Source organism: Scyliorhinus canicula, chromosome 23, assembly GCF_902713615.1.
Source record: "Scyliorhinus canicula chromosome 23, sScyCan1.1, whole genome shotgun sequence".
Taxonomy (NCBI): Eukaryota; Metazoa; Chordata; class Chondrichthyes; order Carcharhiniformes; family Scyliorhinidae; genus Scyliorhinus; species Scyliorhinus canicula.
In genome coordinates, this window is record NC_052168.1 from 4,143,628 (window position 1) to 4,162,918 (window position 19,291).

The 19,291-nt window shown below is 52.1% G+C and overlaps 1 protein-coding gene across 2 annotated transcripts in view; it reads right to left on the reverse strand.

Moving 5' to 3' along the window:
* Positions 1–19,291, reverse strand: part of cacna1ia (calcium voltage-gated channel subunit alpha1 Ia) — a 421,890-nt gene that overhangs the window by 396,552 nt on the left and 6,047 nt on the right. For both annotated transcript variants that reach the window (XM_038783535.1, XM_038783537.1), the window contains exon 2: positions 13,209–13,480. In XM_038783535.1, coding sequence (XP_038639463.1) covers positions 13,209–13,471 — 263 coding nt within the window. In that variant the 5' untranslated portion in view covers positions 13,472–13,480. The remainder of the gene's footprint in view (positions 1–13,208; positions 13,481–19,291) is intronic.

Sequence of the window (19,291 nt, forward strand, 5' to 3'; positions counted from 1 at the left end):
GTCACTCTCTCTCACACTGTCACTCTCTCTCTCTCTCACCGTCACTCAATCTCACTGTCTCTCTCACACTGTCACTCTCTCTCACACTGTCACTCTCTCTCTCACACTGTCACTCTCTCTCACACTGACACTGTCTCTCTCTCACACTGTCACTCTCTCTCACACTGTCACTCTCTCTCTCTCTCACCGTCACTCAATCTCACACTGTCTCTCTCACACTGTCACTCTCTCTCACACTGTCACTCTCTCTCTCACACTGTCACTCTCTCACACACAGTCTCTCCCTCACACTGTCACTTTCTCTCTCACACTGTCACTCTCTCTCTCACACTGACACTGTCTCTCTCACACTGTCACTCTCTCTCTCGCACTGTCTCTCTCTCACACACTCTCCCTCTCTCACACACTGACATACTCCCTCTCACACACACTGACACACCCTCTAACACACACTGACACACTCGCCCTCTCTCACACTGACACACTCCCTCTCTCACACTGACACACTCGCCCTCTCTCACACTGTCACTCTCTCTCTCACACTGACACTGTCTCTCTCACACTGTTTCTCTCACACTGTCACTCTCTCTCTCACTTTCTCTCTCACACTGTCACACACTCTCTCTCTCACTGAAACACTATCTCTCACACTATCTCTCACACACTGTCACACGCTCTCTTTCCCCGTCATGATCTCTCTCTCTCACTGACACACTCTCTCACAATGACACACCCTCACACTGAGACACACTCACTCTCGTTGCGACCTCACCCTGTTATACTGTTCTGATAAAATATATAAACTTACGCTCATTGTTGTCTCTGAAAGTTTAAAACTGGGGAAAGACCTAAATGACCAGTTCGACATCTGACTATGACACCCCCCCCCCCCCCCCCCCCCCCCCCCCCCACCACCGCAATAAAGAAGCTTTCCGGATGTATCAGGAAAACCCGCTCCTTGTTATCTCTGAAGAGACACGAACTGCCTGCTGTGGGTTGCACAGACCACATTCAGAGAGATCTATATAAAGGCCATTGGCATTCCATAATGCAGACTGCCCAACTGGCACCTACTCGTTAAAGGGTCCAGCAACCTTGCTTTCAATTCTTAATGGTTGGGACATTGAACAATCCCGGGAATCCAGGCGAGGGATACACACCCCTTTTCAAAGACAGTGGGCGGAATTCTCCGACTCCCCGCAGGGTCGGGGAATCGCCAGGGGCCGGCGTAAATCCTGCCCCCGCCGTGGCCGGAATTCTCCGCCTCCCGGGAATCGGCGGGAGCGGGAATCCCGTCGCTGACAGGCCAATCCCACCGGCGTGGTTTAAACCAGCTCTGGTGCCGGCGGGATTGGCGGCGCGAGCGGACCCCCTGGGTCCTGGGGGGGGGGGCGCGGGCCGATCGGACCCCGGGGGGGGGTAGTGCCGTGGGGGCACTCTTTTTCTTCCACCGCTGCCACAGCCTTCACAATGGCGGAGGCGGAAGAGACCCCCTCCACTGCGCATGCGCCGGTGGTGATGTCAGCGGCCGCTGACGCACCGGCGCATGCGCGGACCGGCGAAGGCCTTTCGGCCAGTCCTGAGGCCGGCCGGCATAGCGCTAAAGGCCGTTGCCCCCAGTTTTGGCGCCGGCCGGCGGAGCGGAAACCACTCCGGCGCGGGCCTAGCCCCTAAAGGTGCGGAGAATTCCGCCCCTTTGGGGAGGCCTGACGCCGGAGTGGTTGGTGCCACTCCGCTACGCCGGGACCCCCCGCCCCGCCGGGTAGGGGAGAATCCCAGCCAATGTAGTCAAGCCAGTATCATGTGGTATGGACATCCATCTGGTGGATCCTATAATCGTGCCTTGTCGAACTTCAAAGTCACAATCTGCCACCTTGTCACCTTACTGAGTATCACAGGCAAGGAGCTCAACCAGAGTCAGACTCCCTAGTCCCAACTCCACTTCAATTACTGGAGATTCTGTACCATCACCTACCAGACTGAACCATCTCTGCATGTCTCCCTCATCATGTGAGGTCAACACTCCTGGAAAAGTGAATTAACCAGCATCGGTTTTCAACCACTGACGTCCATGATGGAATACTTCATTTGACTTTGACCCTCGACCCTTCCACGCAGATGAAAAATTATTTCCTTTCTCTATGATCTCTGCACTGTAAACCTTTCTTTTCTCTATCTCTCTTTTACTCTGTGAGTGCAAAGGTGGCTACGGTGCTACCCTCCTCCCAGGGTTTGAGGATGTGTAAGTAAATTAACCCTCTGAGTCCATCCTATCTCCAGTTTGCTGTGGGGTTATTAATAGCAAATTTGATCGCACCAAAATTGAGGTGTTAGGAAATACGCCAACACTTATAGAGGGGGAAATAAATCAAAACAGCTTTCTGTTTATGGGTGAGAGGATTCATTAGCCACCCCTCCTGTCTGTAACACTCACACTGACACACACACTCGTACGCACACTCTCACATCCACAGCAAACCTAAGATCGGATGAACTCAAAGGGTTAGTTTATTTACACACATTCAAACCTGGAAGGAAGGTAGCAACATTGCCTCCTTTGCATTCACACACACTCTCACATATACACACTTTCACACGGACACACATACTTGCGCACACACTTACACATACACTAATGCGCTCACTTATCCACACACTGACTAACACACACACACTCACTCACACATGTACACTCGCATTGACACACACACTCACAAGCGCTCTCAAACAACACACATACACTCACACACATAATTTCACACTCACACACACACACACACACACACACACACAGAATGATACAATCACTCATAGATCCACGCTCACTCATGGATCCACACACTATCACTCACAACACTCACCCACTAAGTGACACGTATACACTAAAATCTGTCAATCTATAAAGCTAGAAACACCTGCTTATCAACGGGTACGGGTTGTTAGAGTTAATATTCAGTACCCTAAACCCCCCCCCCCCCCCCCCCCGAGATTCTGTCCACCATACAGTCAGGCACATTGGGGGCGATTCTCTAATAGTGGGCCCAAGAGTTCGCGCCATCGTGAACGCCGTCGCGTTTCACGACGGCGCGGACCGTGCCCGGTTACGTATGATTCTGGCCCACAGGGGGCCAGCCCAGCGCTGGAGCGGTTCACGCCGCTCCAGCCTCCTTTTGCGGCTCCAAATGGGCGCCGCGCACACTCGCGCAAACGCAGTTGGGCCAGCTCAATCCCGCGCATGCGCAGTTGGGCCAGCTCAATCCCGCGCATGCGCAGTTGGGCCAGCTCAATCCCGCGCATGCGCAGTTGGGCCAGCTCAATCCTGCGCATGCGCAGTTGGGCCAGCTCAATCCCGCGCGTGCGCAGTTGGGCCAGCTCAATCCCGCGCATGCGCAGTTGGGCCAGCTCAATCCCGCGCATGCGCAGTTGGGCCAGCTCAATCCCGCGCATGCGCAGTTGGGCCAGCTCAATCCCGCGCATGCGCAGTTGGGCCAGCTCAATCCCGCGCATGCGCAGTTGGGCCAGCTCAATCCCGCGCATGCGCAGTTGGGCCGCGCCTTCCTGCGCATGCGCGGGGGACTTCTTTAGCACGCCGGCCCTGACTCAAGATGGAGTCGGTGTCCAGGGGCCGGCTGCGCCACCCGGGACGGGGAGAGGCCGGCACGCTGTTTAGTGTGCCCCGACTGTGGGCCAGACCCCATCAGAGGCCCCCCCCACCCGGTGAAGGAGCCCCAAACCCTCCCACAGGCTGCCCCGACCATTCCCGCAGAGTTACCGCCGGCAGCGACCAGGGGTGAACAGCGCCGGTGGGATTCTGTCGTATCGGTGCGGCCACTCGGCCCATCCGGGCCGGAGAATCGGCGGCCCTGCCAAACGCGCCGGCGCAAATGGCACCGATTCTTTGCACCTTGGAGTATCGCGTACCGCGTCGGGGCACGGTTACGGCGATCCCCCGGCCTAGCGTGGGGCTCAGAAAATCGCCCCCAATGCATTTGATCATTAATCCCTCGGTCAATGTCTGTTGTTTTCCGACACGTAACTGGCTGGTTTGTACCACTCTCTCGGCCGGCGAGGGTGGTGGGCATGGCTGAAAGCTCAGCTAATTCCCCGAAGGGTGAAAGGTGGGCGCTTCCCAGAGCAATGGGCAAAACTCCACCAGCACCTACCCATCATGCCCCTCATTGGAATGAAAGGAGCCACCTGCCTGATCAGCTGATAGCATTCAGAATGACAGTCCCATCAGTTAACAATGGGCTGTGACGCAGGTAGCTTTAGCACCGCGAGTGTTTGCCAACGAAATTGCTTTGCAAAAACAAACATTGTTTCTGCTGCTGAGGGAGCCGTGTGAGGTCAGCAGGCTGCCCACCGCAAAGGCAGCATCGACGGCGGTTCAGCGGGTAACTCTCCTGTCTCTGAGGCAGTGTGTCGCGGGTTCAAATCCCACCCCAGAGACTCGCGCACAATCTCCAGGCTGAGTCTCCAGGGCAGGGGAGGGAGTTTGTCTTTCGAATGAGGTGCTCCGAGCGAGAACCCAGTCTGCCCTCTCTGAGAGAGGGAGAGAGGTAAAGAGAAGAGGAGGGAGAGAGAGAAGAGAGAGAAATTTCCCAAAGGCCACGATTGGGAAGAACAGGGGTCGGGATTCTCCCATCCCGCGGCAGTGTTCCCGCCATCGTAAATGCCGTTGCGATTTATGATCGCGTCAACGGGCCGCTCCCAGGATTAATTCTGTCCCGTATGGGGGGGCCAGCACGGTGCTGGAGCGGTTCACGGCACTCCAGCTGCCGATCCCGGTGCGAACTGGGCGCCGCGGGATCCACGCATGCGCAATGGCCTCCTTCAACGTGCCGGCCCTGACGCAACGTGGCGCAGGGCTACAGGGGCCGGCGCGTAGGAAATGAGTCCCCCCAGCCACAGAAGCCGGCCCGCTGATTGGTGGGCCCCAATCGCGGGCCAGGCCCCATCGGAGGGCCCCCCCGGGGGGTCGGAGCCCCCCTCCGCCCCACAGGCCGCCCCCTGACCCTTCCACACTGAGTTCCCGCCGGCTGGGAGAAGGTATGAACGGCGCCGGCGGGGCTCGGTGTTTCCACGACGGCCGCTCGGCCTAACCCGGCCCGAGAATCGGCGGGCCGGCCGCGTACAGCGGCCCGCGACCAGCGCCGTGCCAACCACACCGGCGCCGTGCCAACCACGCCGGCGCCGTGCCAACCACACCGGCGCCAAATGCGCCGATTCTCGGCTCTGCGGAGAATCACGTGCCGGCATCAAGGCGGCGTGGCCGCGGGGATTTCTGACCAAAGTTTATCCCTGAACCAACAACACTAAAACAGATTAACGCCACGTTGCTGTTTGTTGGAGCTTGCTGTACATGAGTGACTACACTTCAAAAAAAACCCAGCTGGGATATCCATGAAAGGCCCGGCCGAAATGGAAATCGACCTTTGTTTCAGTCTAAATGATTACCTGATCGCTACTGAACACACAAGGAGAAGTGTGTACCAGACAGGGTTGGTAAGCAGCCAAGACTGCTACATGCTTGTCTCGCATTTCACATCGCTGTGGTGCAGCTAAGCCAGCCTGGTACTCTGACATCGCCTCAGCGCAGTGGGGACTGCACGTGCCAAGGCAGCACGATAAATTAAACATAAGTCGGCGCTGACAAAGAACGTGCAGACGACAGAGATATAAATCTACCCTGGGCTCGCCCAGTTACTAATTCGGGCCGCCGCAGAATGTCAATCAGAAGTCACATCGCCCAGCTGGAACCTCTGCTAACGCACAGCTGAACAACTCTTGGCAGACGCTAGAGGCTAGGAGGGGGACAGGCCCGCTCATAAGATCTGATCCCCCATTGATGACCTTAGGACATTAAAAAGGGGGCAGCGTTATTCAGACCAGTGTCTGACGAGGCACCCGACCCTCAGAACCCTTATTAAGTTGGTTGGATGCTCCGGAAGGATCTTTTTAAATTCGTTCTTGGGCACCAATGTCTGGGCCAGCATTTGTTGCCCATCCCTAATTGGCTTGCTGGCGCCATTTCAGAGGGCGTTAAAGAGTCAACCGCCTTGCCGTGGGTCAGGAGTCACGTGTAGGCCAGACCGGGTAAGATTTCCCTCCCCTGAAGGACATTAGTGACCCAGATGGGTTTTTACCACAATCGACACTGGATTCATGGTCATCATTGGACTCCCGGGCAGCACGGTGGCCTAGTGGTTAGCACAACCGCCTCACGGCGCTGAGGTCCCAGGTTCGATCCCGGCTCTGGGTCACTGTCTGTGTGGAGTTTGCACATTCTCCCCGTGTCTGCGTGGGTTTCGCCCCCACAACCCAAAAAAAAATGTGCAGAGTAGGCGGATTGGCCACGCTAAAATTGCCCCTTAATTGGAAAAAATAATTGGCTAATCTAAATTTATAAAAAAAAACAAAAAAAAAAAAAAAAAAATCATTGGACTCCCGGTTCCAGATTTTTATTGAATTCAGATTTCAACATCTGCTGTGGTGGGATTGGAACCCAGGTGGCCATCACGTTACCCTGGGTCTCTGGGGTACTAGCCCTATGACAATACCACCACCTCACCTAAATATATTGACCATGGAAGGAGTGTAATGTAGATTCCCCAGCATGATAGTACCACAGAAAAGTTACAGCACAGAAGGAGGCCATTCAGCCCATCTTGTCCATGCCCAGACATTTCTATTCCCGCCTTCCTGCGCCCAGTCCAGCGCAGTCCAGTCCAGTCCCGTACCAGCCTCCCCGGACAGGTGCCGGAATGTGGCGACTAGGGGCTTTTCACAGTAACTTCATCGAAGCCTACTCGTGACAATAAGCGATTTTCATTTCATTTCATTTCATAGCCCTGTATCTTAGAGCACTTAAGGTGCAGATCCAGGTACTGATATCGGAGAGTGGCGAGTTAAATCATGAGAACATGTTGCACAGACTCGGCTTGTCTTCCTAAAAACTCACCCTCATTTTCTTGGCTTTTTGTTTTAAATCCCAAATTATTACCTGCTTGTTAAATATAATCTGATGCTTTAATTGTGCGTGTGTTTTGTGTGTGTGTTGTTGTTTGTGTGTGTGGTGTGAGTGTGCATGCATGCGTGCCTGTGGTGAGATGTGTATGTGTGGTGTGAGTGGGTGTGTATGTGTGGTATGTATGCGCAGTGTGAGTGCACATGTGGTATGAGTGTGCATGTGCACATGTGCATGGGGTGTGTGTTGTGTGGGGTGTGTGTGTGGCGTAGGTGATGTGAGTGTGTGATGTGCGGTGTGGGGCGTGCGTGCGTGCGTGTGTGTGTGGCGTAGGTGATGTGAGTGTGTGGTGTGCGGTGTGGGGTGTGCGTGCGTGTGTGTGTGTGGCGTAGGTGATGTGAGTGTGTGATGTGCGGTGTGGGGTGTGTGTGCGTGTGTGTGTGGCGTAGGTGATGTGAGTGTGTGATGTGCGGTGTGGGGTGTGTGTGTGTGTGTGTGTGATGTGGGGGGGAGCGATCTGTTGTGTAGTGTGGAGCATGAGTGTGTGTGTTGCATGGTTGGGGGGGGTGTGGGGGATATTGTGCGTTGTGTGGGTGTGTGTGTGTCATCACACCCACAGCACATGGGCAGCACGGTAGCATAGTGGTTAGCATCAATGCTTCACAGATCCAGGGTCCCAGGTTCGGTTCCCGGCTGGGTCACTGTCTGTGCGGAGTCTGCACGTCCTCCCCGTGTGTGCGTGGGTTTCCTCCGGGTGCTCCGGTTTCCTCCCACAGTCCAAAGATGTGCGGGTTAGGTGGATTGGCCATGCTAAATTGCCCGTAGTGTCCTAAAAAGTAAGGTTAAGGGGGAGTTGTTGGGTTACGGGTATAGGGTGGATATGTGAGTTTGAGTAGGGTGATCATTGCTTGGCACAACATCGAGGGCCGAAGGGCCTGTTGTGTGCTGTACTGTTCTAAAATCTAAATCACTGCTCATGAATATTCACAATACATGAGGCTCCCTCTATGAATATTGATGAGCAGGTAAAGAATATCAATGAGGACAACATCGACCAATTAAAATGAGCAGCATCACACAGCGCGACCTGATTGGTGTTCGGACGGACCAGCCGGTTAGGCTGCAGCCAATCACCAGGAGGGTTGGTGGGATCATCTTCTCAAACCAAACACCGATCAAAATAATCAGATGGACGTGGGCTGGGGAGGAAAGCAGGCAACAATGACGCTGCTCCGGCCCTCTGCTCACTTAAACCCAGTTGAAAAATATTTGTAATTCCACCGAAGTGTTGTTCCTTTGCTCTTCTCATAGCACCATAGAATTTACAGTGCAGAAGGAGGCCATTCAGCCCATCGGGTCTGCGCCGGCCCTTGGAAAGAGTACCCTTCTAAAGCCCACACCTCCACCCTATCCCCGTAACCCAGTAACCCCACCTAACCTTTTTCTTTGGACACTAAGGGCAATTTAGAATGGTCAATCCACCTAACCTGCACGTCTTTATCATCTCCTTTCGCCTTGTCTATCACCCCGCTCCCCCCCCCCCCCGCCCCACCCTGTGCCCACTCAGGGTTCAGACAGGGTAGATAGCAAGAGACTCAATCTATTGCTGAACATTTCAGGAGTGCAGATCATTAAAAATAGTGACACGGGTTCGGAAAGTCATTTTTAAAAATAAACTACTGGGGGGTCAGAATCGAGAAGCAAGGATAAAAGCAAATTACCGCGGATGCTGGACTCTGAAACCAAAGGGAAAATGCTGGAAAATCTCAGCAAGTCTGGCAGCATCTGTAGGGAGAGAAAAGAGCGAATGTTTCGAGTCCAGACGACTCTTTGTCAAAGCTAATTCTCGACACTGAGCTTCCTGGGTTAGTTCTGCCTCTCTCAGTGGAAATCTTTGAAGGCAAAGGAACCGACTACACAAACCTCAAACTCCATTGTTGTAAATCGCGGTTTCCATAAAATGTGCCAGAGCCCCTCTGCTCAAAATTATGAATTAACCTGTCATGAAAATTCTATTCCAATAAACTTTCAGAACGGGTGCGTAATTGTCAAATTCATTTCAATATCGGTGCACGCGAGGCGACGCATTTTGATCGGAAGACGAAGAAAGGCTACAAACTCATAGAACATAGAACAATACAGCGCAGTACAGGCCCTTCGGCCCTCGATGTTGCACCATCCTGTGAAACCCCTCTAAAGACCCTCGACACTATTCCCTTATCATCCATATGTCTATCCAATGACCATTTGAATGCGTTTAGTGATGGCGAGTCCACTACTGTTGCAGGCAGGGCATTCCACGCCCTTACTACTCTCTGAGTAAAGAATCTACCTCTGACATCTGTCCTATATCTATCTCCCCTCAATTTAAAGCTATGTCCCCTCGTGCTGGACATCACCATCCGAGGAAAAAGGCTCTCGATGTCCACCCTATCTAATCCTCTGATCATCTTGTATGCCTCAATTAAGTCACCTCTTAACCTTCTTCTCTCTAACAAAAACTGCCTCAAGTCCTTCAGCCTTTCCTCATATGATCTTCCCTTCATACCAGGCAGCATCCTGGTAAATCTCCTCTGCACCCTTTCCAATGCTTCCACATCCTTCCTATAATGTGGCGACCAGAACTGCACACAATACTCCAAATGCGGCCGCACCAGAGTTTTGTACAACTGCAACATGACCTCATGGCTCCGAAACTCAATCCCTCTACCAATAAAAGCTAACACACCGTATGCCTTCTTAACAACCCTCTCAACCTGGGTGGCAACTTTCAGGGATCTATGGGCATGGACACCGAGATTCCTTCCAAAATGAATCACCTCATACTTTTCTGCATTAAACTCCATTTGCCACCTGTCAGCCCAGCTCTGCAGCTTATCCATGTCCCTCTGAACTTGTAACATCCTTCTGCACTGTCAACAACTCCACCGACTTTAGTGTCATCTGCAAATTTACTCACCCATCCTTCTACGCCCTCCTCCAGGTCATTTATAAAAATGACAAACAGCAGCAGTCCCAAAACAGATCCTTGTGGGGGATCCTCAGAAAATAATTCGAAATGGACAAACGAGAGGGTTCGGGGGGGGGGGGGGGGGGGATTGGGGGAGGGGGGAGTGGAGGGGTCACATATGCAAATCATCAAAAATAGAGACATGGGTTCGGAAAGTCATTTTTTTTTAAAAACTCATGCGGGTCAGAATCGAGAAGCAGAGGATAAAAGCAAATTAGTGCGGATGCTGGAATCTGAAACCAAAGAGAAAATGTTGGAAAATCTCAGCAGGTCTGGCAGCATCTGTAGGGAGAGAAAAGAGCTCACGTTTCAAGTCCAGATGACCCTTTGTCAAAGCTAAAAGACAGAGAAAGTGAGAAATATTTATACTGTGGAGTGAGAGAATGAAAGATGAGCCACAGAAACCCAGGGAAATGGGGAGATAATAGCCACAGACACCAAGGGGACAGAGTGCTAATGGCAGTCCCCAGAGAGAACAAAAGGTGTGAAAGGCCAAACGGCAGAGAAGCTAACATCAGAGGGTAAACTGTGACAGATGTAGATTTCGGGGGAGGGACAGGGGGAAACAAAGGGGAGAAAAGTTGAGAAGCAGAGGATTGTGTTGAACAAATCTGTCCGTGCGGAGTCTGCATCATCTCCTAGTGTCTGCGTGGGTTTCCTCCGGGTGCTCCGGTTTCCTCCCACAGTCCAAAGATGTGCGGGTGAGGTGGGTTGGCTAAATTGACCTTCGTGTTCAAAAAGTTTGGGTGGGGTTACGGGGAGGGTGGCGATGTGGGCTTGGGTAGGGCGCTCTTTTTAAGGGCCGGTGCAGACTCGATGGGCCGAATGGCCTCTTTCTGCACTGTATGTTCTAACTCCAGTCTGTTTTAGTTTCAGATTCAAGCATCCGCAGTAATTTGCTTTTATCCTTGGCTGAGGGTGACCTCATAGAGGTCTTTAAAATCATAATTTGATTTGATTTGATTTATTGTCACATGTATCGAAGTACAGTGAAAAGTATTTTTCTGCGGCCGAGGGAACGTACACTGTGTACACAGTAGACAAAAAGAATAGTCAACAGAGAACATTGAACGCTGATAGGAGATAAAAGAAAAGGGACAGGGGGAGAGAGCTCGCAGAGAGTCGCCATGCTCCGGCGCCATCTTGAATCTTATCCTTAATGAGGGTAGACACAGAGAAAATGACCCACGGCCAGGGCCATAGAGAAACATAGAAAATATGAGCAGGAAAAGGCCATTCAGCCCCATGAAGCAGAGAGGAATGGACGGTTTTGTTACTAGGTTGAGGTGAGGTTGCGTAGGGCGAGGTGTATGTGAAGCATGAGGGCTAGCGTGGACCAGTTGGGCTGAATGGCCTGTTTCTGCTCCGTGGTTCCACCGGTTTCTGGCACTGACTTCCAACCACCTGGAATGGACTTTGAACAGAATCTGGTGACCCGGCTTTCATACCTGCTCGGGGAGCAACAATGGGATGGATTTCAGACTGGAGTACCCGCACCCCATTCCCGCTGAGCCCCACAACCTCCTTCTGATCAATGCGACAGGGCGGATATGGAGCGTGGGCGGGGGTGGGGCAGCCAACCTGTTGACCAGCGACAAAACCGGACCCCAGCAAGTCCAACGACACTTGCCACATCTGCGGAATCTTACTATGCACCCTACGATTCGCAACCTCATAATGAGGGCTCCTTTTCACTCTTGGTGGTCTAGGCAAAGGATCATGGGTCCAGAGTGCAGACAGTAGCTTGGTCACATGATCAAGTAAGTCAAGGTGCAGTGAATGGAGAATCCCAAGCTTGGGTTTCTTAAAGTGCTCAGATATAGAAGGGAGCGAGCGTACAGATGACGTGAAGAATTCAATCTATAATTTTGAACTCTCAAGAAGCTAAACGTCCATCTTGGACTCTTTTTTCTGGAAAGTTTCAACAGAAAGATGGCCACCTGATAAGGTGATTACCATTCACACATCCGGCCCCACAACATTTCACTTCCTCTATATCGCTATGGTTACTTATTCTCTCAACTCCATCATCCAAATACTCCACTTCGCATTGTCTCCCTCCTCTGTGCGTTCTCACTGTGCTGTGATCAAGACTAGCCTTCGGTTCTTGTCCCCTGCTAGGACCATAAAAGGAAGGAACTCCTCACCACCTCATCCAATCCTCCTTTCCTCCTGCCGTCCATCAGGAGATTGTCATCGACTTCAGGAAGCGTAGAGGAGAACATGCGCCTGTCTACATTGATGGGAACGAAGTAGAAAGGGTCGAGAGCTTCAGGTTTTTAGGTGTCCAGATTACCAACAGCCTGTCCTGGTTCCCCCCATGCCGACACTATAGTTAAGAAAGCCCACCAACGACTCTACTTTCTCAGAAGACCAAGGAAATTTGGCATGTCAGCTACGACCCTCACCAACTTTTACAGATGCACTCTTTTATAGAAAGCATTCTTTCTGGTTGTATCACAGCTTGGTATGGAGCCTGCTCTGCCCAAGACTGCAGGAAACTACAGAAGGTCGTGAATGTAGCCCAGTCCATCACGCAATCCAGCCTCCCATCCATTGACTCTGTCTACCATTCCCGCTGCCTCGGAAAGGCAGCCAGCATAATTAAGGACCCCACGCACCCCGGACATACTCTCTTCCACCTTCTTCCGTCAGGAAAAAGATACAAAGGTTTGAGGTCACATACCAACCGACTCAAGAACAGCTTCTTCCCTGCTGCCATCAGACTTTTGAATGGACCTATCTCGTATTGAGTTGATCTTTTCTCTACATCCCAGTTATGACTGTAACATTACATTCTGCAGTCTCTCCTTCCTTCCATATATTCAGTATGCGTTGTCTGTACAGCATGGAAGAAACAATACTTTTCACTGTATACTAATACATGTGACAATGATAAATCAAATCAAAGCTCTACAAACCCAAACCTTGGTACCTCCTATTCCCTCCTTCTACTCTTTCCAATTTGGTTGGATGACTTCCTGGGTCAGTGGCCGTTATCTGGGACATCACCCAAACAGTTCCTCGTTTCCAATCAGTGTTCCGACTGCTGTTAACCCCCCCCCCCCCCCCCCCCACACACACACCACCGCGAATCAGTTTCCACTTGATGGCTCAAACTTGTCGAGTGGCTTGAAGATGTAAACGGCCCCTTGGCCGAGCCCTTGCAAGAACAGCAACACAAACCTGAATATTATCACTGGGCCCGGGTGGCTCAGTAGCAAAGGATATGGGTGACACACTACCTTAATGCACCAACATCGAGGCCGGGTGCTTTGTTTGAAGCAGAAGAAGACGACTGGAGCCAGCTCTGGGTAGAGCAGGTCGGCATCCGGTTCCAATGACACCTCATCGGCCGCGATCTCCTCGCCGGATTGCGCCGTGTTCTCCGTAATCCCCGTGTCCTCCGCGTCTGAGTGTAAAATCCCAGCAGTAGGTGACTGTGGCCCTCTGGTCCATGCAGGAGATATCTCCTTGGCCATATTGGCAAGCATGGGGAGAGTCTGAAAGCAAAAACATAAGATGCAGTTAGAAGGAAGAGACAAAATAGAGAATCATTACAACGTGGGACGATCAAGTCGCACGATAGGTTGGAACAATGACCCTTCCCTTTGCACATGTAGGCCAGACCAGGTAAGGACGGCAGATTTTCTTCCCTCCAGGACATTAGTGAACCAGATAGCTCCTTGCAACAATCGACAACAGTTTCCTGGTCATCTTTAAACTTTTAATTCCAGATTTGTATTGATTTAAATTTCTGCAGTGGTGGGATTTGACCCTGGGTCCCCAGAGCTTTACGCTGGCTCTCTGGATTATTAGGCCAATGAAATACCACCACGCCACCGTGTCCCCAAGTCCCCAAAGTATGACATTGGTTAAGGGATGAATATTGGCCCAGGACATTGGGGAGAACATCCCAGATCTTTTTCTAGGAGAGCCAGGGGATTGTTTATGTCCCTCTGAGAGGACAGACTGTTGAATGCTGTTGAAGGACGGCATCTCTGACAATGCAGCATCCTCGCAGTATAGCACTAGGAGAGTGGCCCTCAGTTCTGTACTCACTGTATGAAGTTAACCCGAAATCGTCCCTTTCCCTTCAATTTATTTCCTTATCTTGCGCCTAGCGGACACCATTTGCAGTCCCCACGGCATCATTGGTGTCTCAGCCGAACCGTGACTGAAATCCTCATGCACGTCTTTGTTACCTCCAGACTCGACCGTTCCAAGGTTTTCCCAGCTTGTCTCCCACCTAAACCTGGGATCATCTAACCCTCTGCTGCTGCTACCCTTGCTCACGCCAAGTCCGTTTCCAGCCACGGCCCTGCTGCGCTGGCTGACCAACCTCCATTGTGGTCCAGCTCCACCTGGATTTGAGAATTCTCATCCATGTTTCCCTTGGGCGGGATTCTCCAGTCCGCCTGTCGCGTGTCTCTCGGCCGCGCGACTGTTCGCTGGCTGGGGGGGGATTCTACCACCCCGCCGATTGTCAATGGGATTTGTAACCATCCCACGCCGCCGGGGAAACCCACGGGCGGTGGGGGGGGGGGGGGGGGGGGGTCAGCCAGCGGGAAAATTGGATCGCAATGACCGGAGAATTCCGGCCCTTATCTCCGAGGCCTCCATCCCTCCGCGTTCTCTGCATTCCTTCAATTCTCGCCCCTGTGGTATTATCATAAATGTAAGAATTGGAAGGGTTAATGATCAGCCACTAGATGGAGCTACCGTTACAAGTATATAAGGCATTGATGCTAAGCCTTGTGGGGGGGGGGGGTTGGGGAGAGAAGTGAAGGAGTTAGCTCGAGATAGACTGAAGGAAATATAGTGTGAGTAAGAGCAGATCATAGTTTATTATAGTGTAGAGATTAGTTGCAGGTGAGTGTAGATTATATGTTAATTATCAACTATATTCTTTTGGAGTACGTGTCGAATCCAAACAAGTAGTGTTAATAAATTTATAGCCTTGTTTAAGTTCAAGCTATTTTGCGGTCTTTGTGAAGACTACGCTAACCATCCTGAATTTAGTAAGACAAGGAATACCACAGCCCCCTGTGACTCCGCAACATCCTTTGTTCCACCACTGTTGGCCCTGCCTTCAGCTGGCTGGGGTCTTCGCTACAAAACAACCTCCCTAAACCTCGCCCTCTCTCCTTCTCTCCCTCCCTCTCTCTCCCTCTCCCCCTCTCTCTCTCTCTCTCTCCTCTCTCTCTCCCTCTCTCTCTCTCTCTCCCTCCTTCTCTCCCTCTCTCTCTCCCTCCTTCTCTCCCTCTCCCCCTCTCTCTCTCTCTCTCTCACTCTCTCTCCCCTCTCTCTCTCCCTCTCTCTCTCTCTCTCCCTCTCTCCCTCTCTCCCTCCCTCTCTCTCCCTCTCCCCCTCTCTCTGTCTCTCTCTCTCCCTCTCTCTCTCTCCCTCCTTCTCCCTCTCTCTCCCTCTCTCTCTCTCCCTCCTTCTCTCCCTCTCCCCCTCTCTCTCTCTCTCCCTCGCTCTCTCTCTCTCCCTCTCTCGCTCTCTCTCTCTCCCCCCTCTCTCTCCCTCTCTCTCTCCCTCCCTCTCTCTCTCCCTCCTTCCTCAAACCAACCAGGTTTTTGGTCCCCTGGCTGTGTGCAGCTCAATGCTAAATTTATTTCTTTGAAGTGCAGCGCCTCCCGGATGTTTCGCTTACATTAAAGGCGCTACAGAAATACAAGTTGTTGTTGGCGCGAAGACTATTTGGCTGGAAATAAATAAGACTTTTTTTTTGCACCCATTCAAACATTTAGACGGAAACCTTCCTTCCTTTTCCAGGACTCTGGAAAGCGAAAGCCTGCGATAGGAGGTGGGACGCACACAGATCAGGCCGAGCTACATGTTCAGCGTCGAACATCATGCAGCATTTAAATAAAACTGTATCCAGGAACAGAACTGGTTAACACCAACGGGGCTTCTGACTGGATGTATTAAAGAGTCATTTCCAATATCAGGGTAGCCAGGGCCTCTGGTTTGTCGTTTTCCTCCTTCCCCAGCCTCATTCCCCCCACTGGCTGTTGTGATTTGCTGAGTGCTCGCTGTGATGTTTGAGATTCAGATAGTGGGGTGTGAGGAATGAGGGCAAGCCAGTGCCAAGGCGGGGGGGGGGGGGGGGGGGGGAGGCTAGAAAGGACAACTTCTATTTCTGTCAATGATTACCTTGCTTCACAAAGGAGAAGATTGGATTGGATTGGATTGGATTTGTTTACTGTCACGTGTACCGAGGTACAGTGAAAAGTAGTTTTCTGCAAGCAGCTCAACAGATCATTCAGTACATGGGAAGAAAAGGGAATTAAACAAAATTCAAGAAAATACATGAGAATACATAATAGGGCAACACAAGATATACAATGTAACTACATAAGCATTGGCATCGGATGAAGCATACAGGGTGTAGTGTTAATCAGGTCAGTCAATAAGAGGGTCATTTAGGAGTCTGGTGACAGTGGGGAAGAAGCTGTTTTTGAGTCTGTTCGTGCGTGTTCTCAGACGTCTGTATCTCCTGCCCGATGGAAGAAGTTGGAAGAGTGAGTAAGCCGGGTGGGAGGGATCCCTGATTATGCTGCCTGCTTTCCCCAGGCAGCGGGAGGTGTAGATGGAATCAATGGATGGGAGGCAGGTTCGTGTGATGGGCTGGGCGGTATTCACGACTCTCTGAAGTTCCTTGCGGTCCTGGGCCAAGCAGTTGCCATACCCAGGCTGTGATGCAGCCCGATAGGATGCTTTCTATGGTGCATCTGTAAAAGTTGGTAAGGGTTAATGTGGACATGCCGAATTTCCTTAGTTTCCTGAGGAAGTATAGGCGCTTAAAGACCACAGAAGAGAAAGAGCGTTGCACAGGTGAGACAAGTTAGGATAAGGAGAGTTGACACACGGATGAATTCCCACCCAGGGATATTCCAGCATCCCCGGGGTGGTGGTGGTGGTGGGGGGGGGGGGGGGGGGGGGGGGGGGGGGGGGGAGTCTCGATGGTGTCAGTAAATCAGCTTAAATTGTGGAGCGGTTGGGGGGGGTACAGATTGAACTCAGAGGGAGTTCTGCGCAGATTCACCAGAATGATACTGGGTTAAAAAGCTTAATGAAATTCTCTCGCGGTCAAGGGGTGATCTAATTGAAGTCTTTATAGTCGTTAAATGATTTGATAGGGTACGGAGGGAAAAGATTAGAGAGGAATTCCGGAACAAGGGAGCATAAACTTAAAATTAGAAGCTCTTCAATCATCATGTCATTCTTCAGAAAAAGGAATCTGAAAATCTCCCCCCGAGAAAGATTGGGGCTCAGTTGAAAATGTTCAGCTAGGGATTGATAAGTGTTTGTTTGTTGAGTTTGTTAAGGGTTATGGAATCAAACAGGAAGATAGAAGTAAGATACTGATCAGCCATGATCTAATTGAATGGTTTCAGAACTGAGTCAACGGGCTGAATGGTCTGCCCCATTTTTAGTGTTGGATTCCCCTGATCAGCCTGAGGGACCCTGAGCTACACTGGCCCCCGGTCAAGCAATGTCTCGGTTGCAAAATTCTCATCCTTGTTTTAAAGTTGCTCCCTGACCTTGCCCATCTCCATCTCTGTAATTGTCTACAACCTCACAACCCTCTGGGGTATCAGTGCTCCTCTAATTCTGGCTTCTTCAGCATCCACAGTCACAATTGTTCCACCATTGTGGCCATGTCCTGTTGCAGTTGAGTTGTATCATCCGCACTGGGAATGGATTGTAAAAATAGGACTAAAACTAGGGGGGGGGGATTCTCCGAGCCCCGCGCTGGGCCGGAGAATCGCCGCGACCACGCCACGATGCCCCGATGCCGGTGCGCCGATTCTCCAAGGTGCGGAGAATCGGCGGCATTTCCGCCGGCGTGTTTGCCGCGGCGCCGGCCACGCAGAGTCCCGCCGGCGCCGTTTACCCCTGGCCGCTGCCGCGGGAACTCTGCGGGAACGGTCGGGGTGGGGGGGCCTGTGGGTGGGGGGGGGGGGGACTCCCCTTCACCGGGGGGGGGGGCTCCCCTTCACCGGGGGGGGGGGCTCCAATGGGGTCTGGCTGGCAATCGGGGAACGACCGATCGGCGGGCTGGGCGCAGCCGGCCCCTGGACACCGACTCCATCTTGAATCGGGGCCGGCGCGCTAAAGAAGTCCCCCGCGCATGCGCAGGATGGCGCGGCCCAAATGCGCATGCGCGGGTTGGTGCGGCGAAAGGAGGCTGGAGCGGCGTGAACCGCTCCAGCGCCGTGCTGGCCCCTAGTGGTGGCCAGAATCGGACGTAAGCGGGCCCGGTTCGCGCTGTCGTGAAACGCGACGGCGTTCACACCGGTGCGAACACCTGGGCCCAATATTGGAGAATCGCCCCCTATACGAAGCACGAGTTAGACCAACCCTGGAATACTGTGAACAGTTTGGTCCCCTTGTCTAAGGAACGATATACCGGCATTGGAGGCAGTCCAGAGAAGGTTCACTCGGTCGACTCCGGGTTTGGAGGGATTTTCTAATGAGGTGAGGTTGAGTAGGTCGGGCCTGTCCTTATTGGAGTTTAGGAGAATGAGAGGCGACCTTATTGAGACATTCGGATTCTCAGGGGGTTTGGCAGGGTCGATGCTGAGAGGCTGTTTCCTCTTGTGGGAGAGTCTAGGATTGAAAGATGAGGAGGAATTTATTCTCTCAGAGGGGAGCGAATCTGTGGAATTCTTTACCGCGGAGAGCTGTAGAGGCTGGGGCGTTAGGTATGTTCAAAGTCAAGAGAGATTTTTAATCGGTGAGGGAATCAAGGGTTTTGGGGATAAGATGGGAAAATGGAGTTGAGGATTATCACATCAGATCAGTCAATGATAGAGAAGACTCGATGGACCGAATGGTCTACTTCCACTCCGCTGTCTTATGGTCTTATATCTTGAGTTGCTTGGGTCCCAAACTCTGGAATGTGCTTCCCAGACCTTTCTGCATTACTTCCTGCCTTTCCTCCATTGAGGCACTTTTCAAAACCTAGCTTTTGGTCATCTGACCTCTGAACTCCTTATGTGACCCAGTGTCACACTCGGTCTTGTAATGTTCCTGTGAAGCGACATTATATTAATAGTGCCAAGGGCAGCACCGTGGCACAGTGGTTAGCACTGCTGCCTCACGGCGCTGAGGACCCGGGTTCGATTCCGGCCCTGGTCACTGTCCGTGTGGAGTTTGCACATTCTCCCCGTGTCTGTGTGGGTTTCGTCTCCACAACCCAAAGATGTGCAGGGGAGGTGGATTGGCCATGCTAAATTGCCCCTTAGTGTCCAAAATTGCCCTTAGTGTTGGGTGGGGTTACTGGGTTATGGGGATAGGGT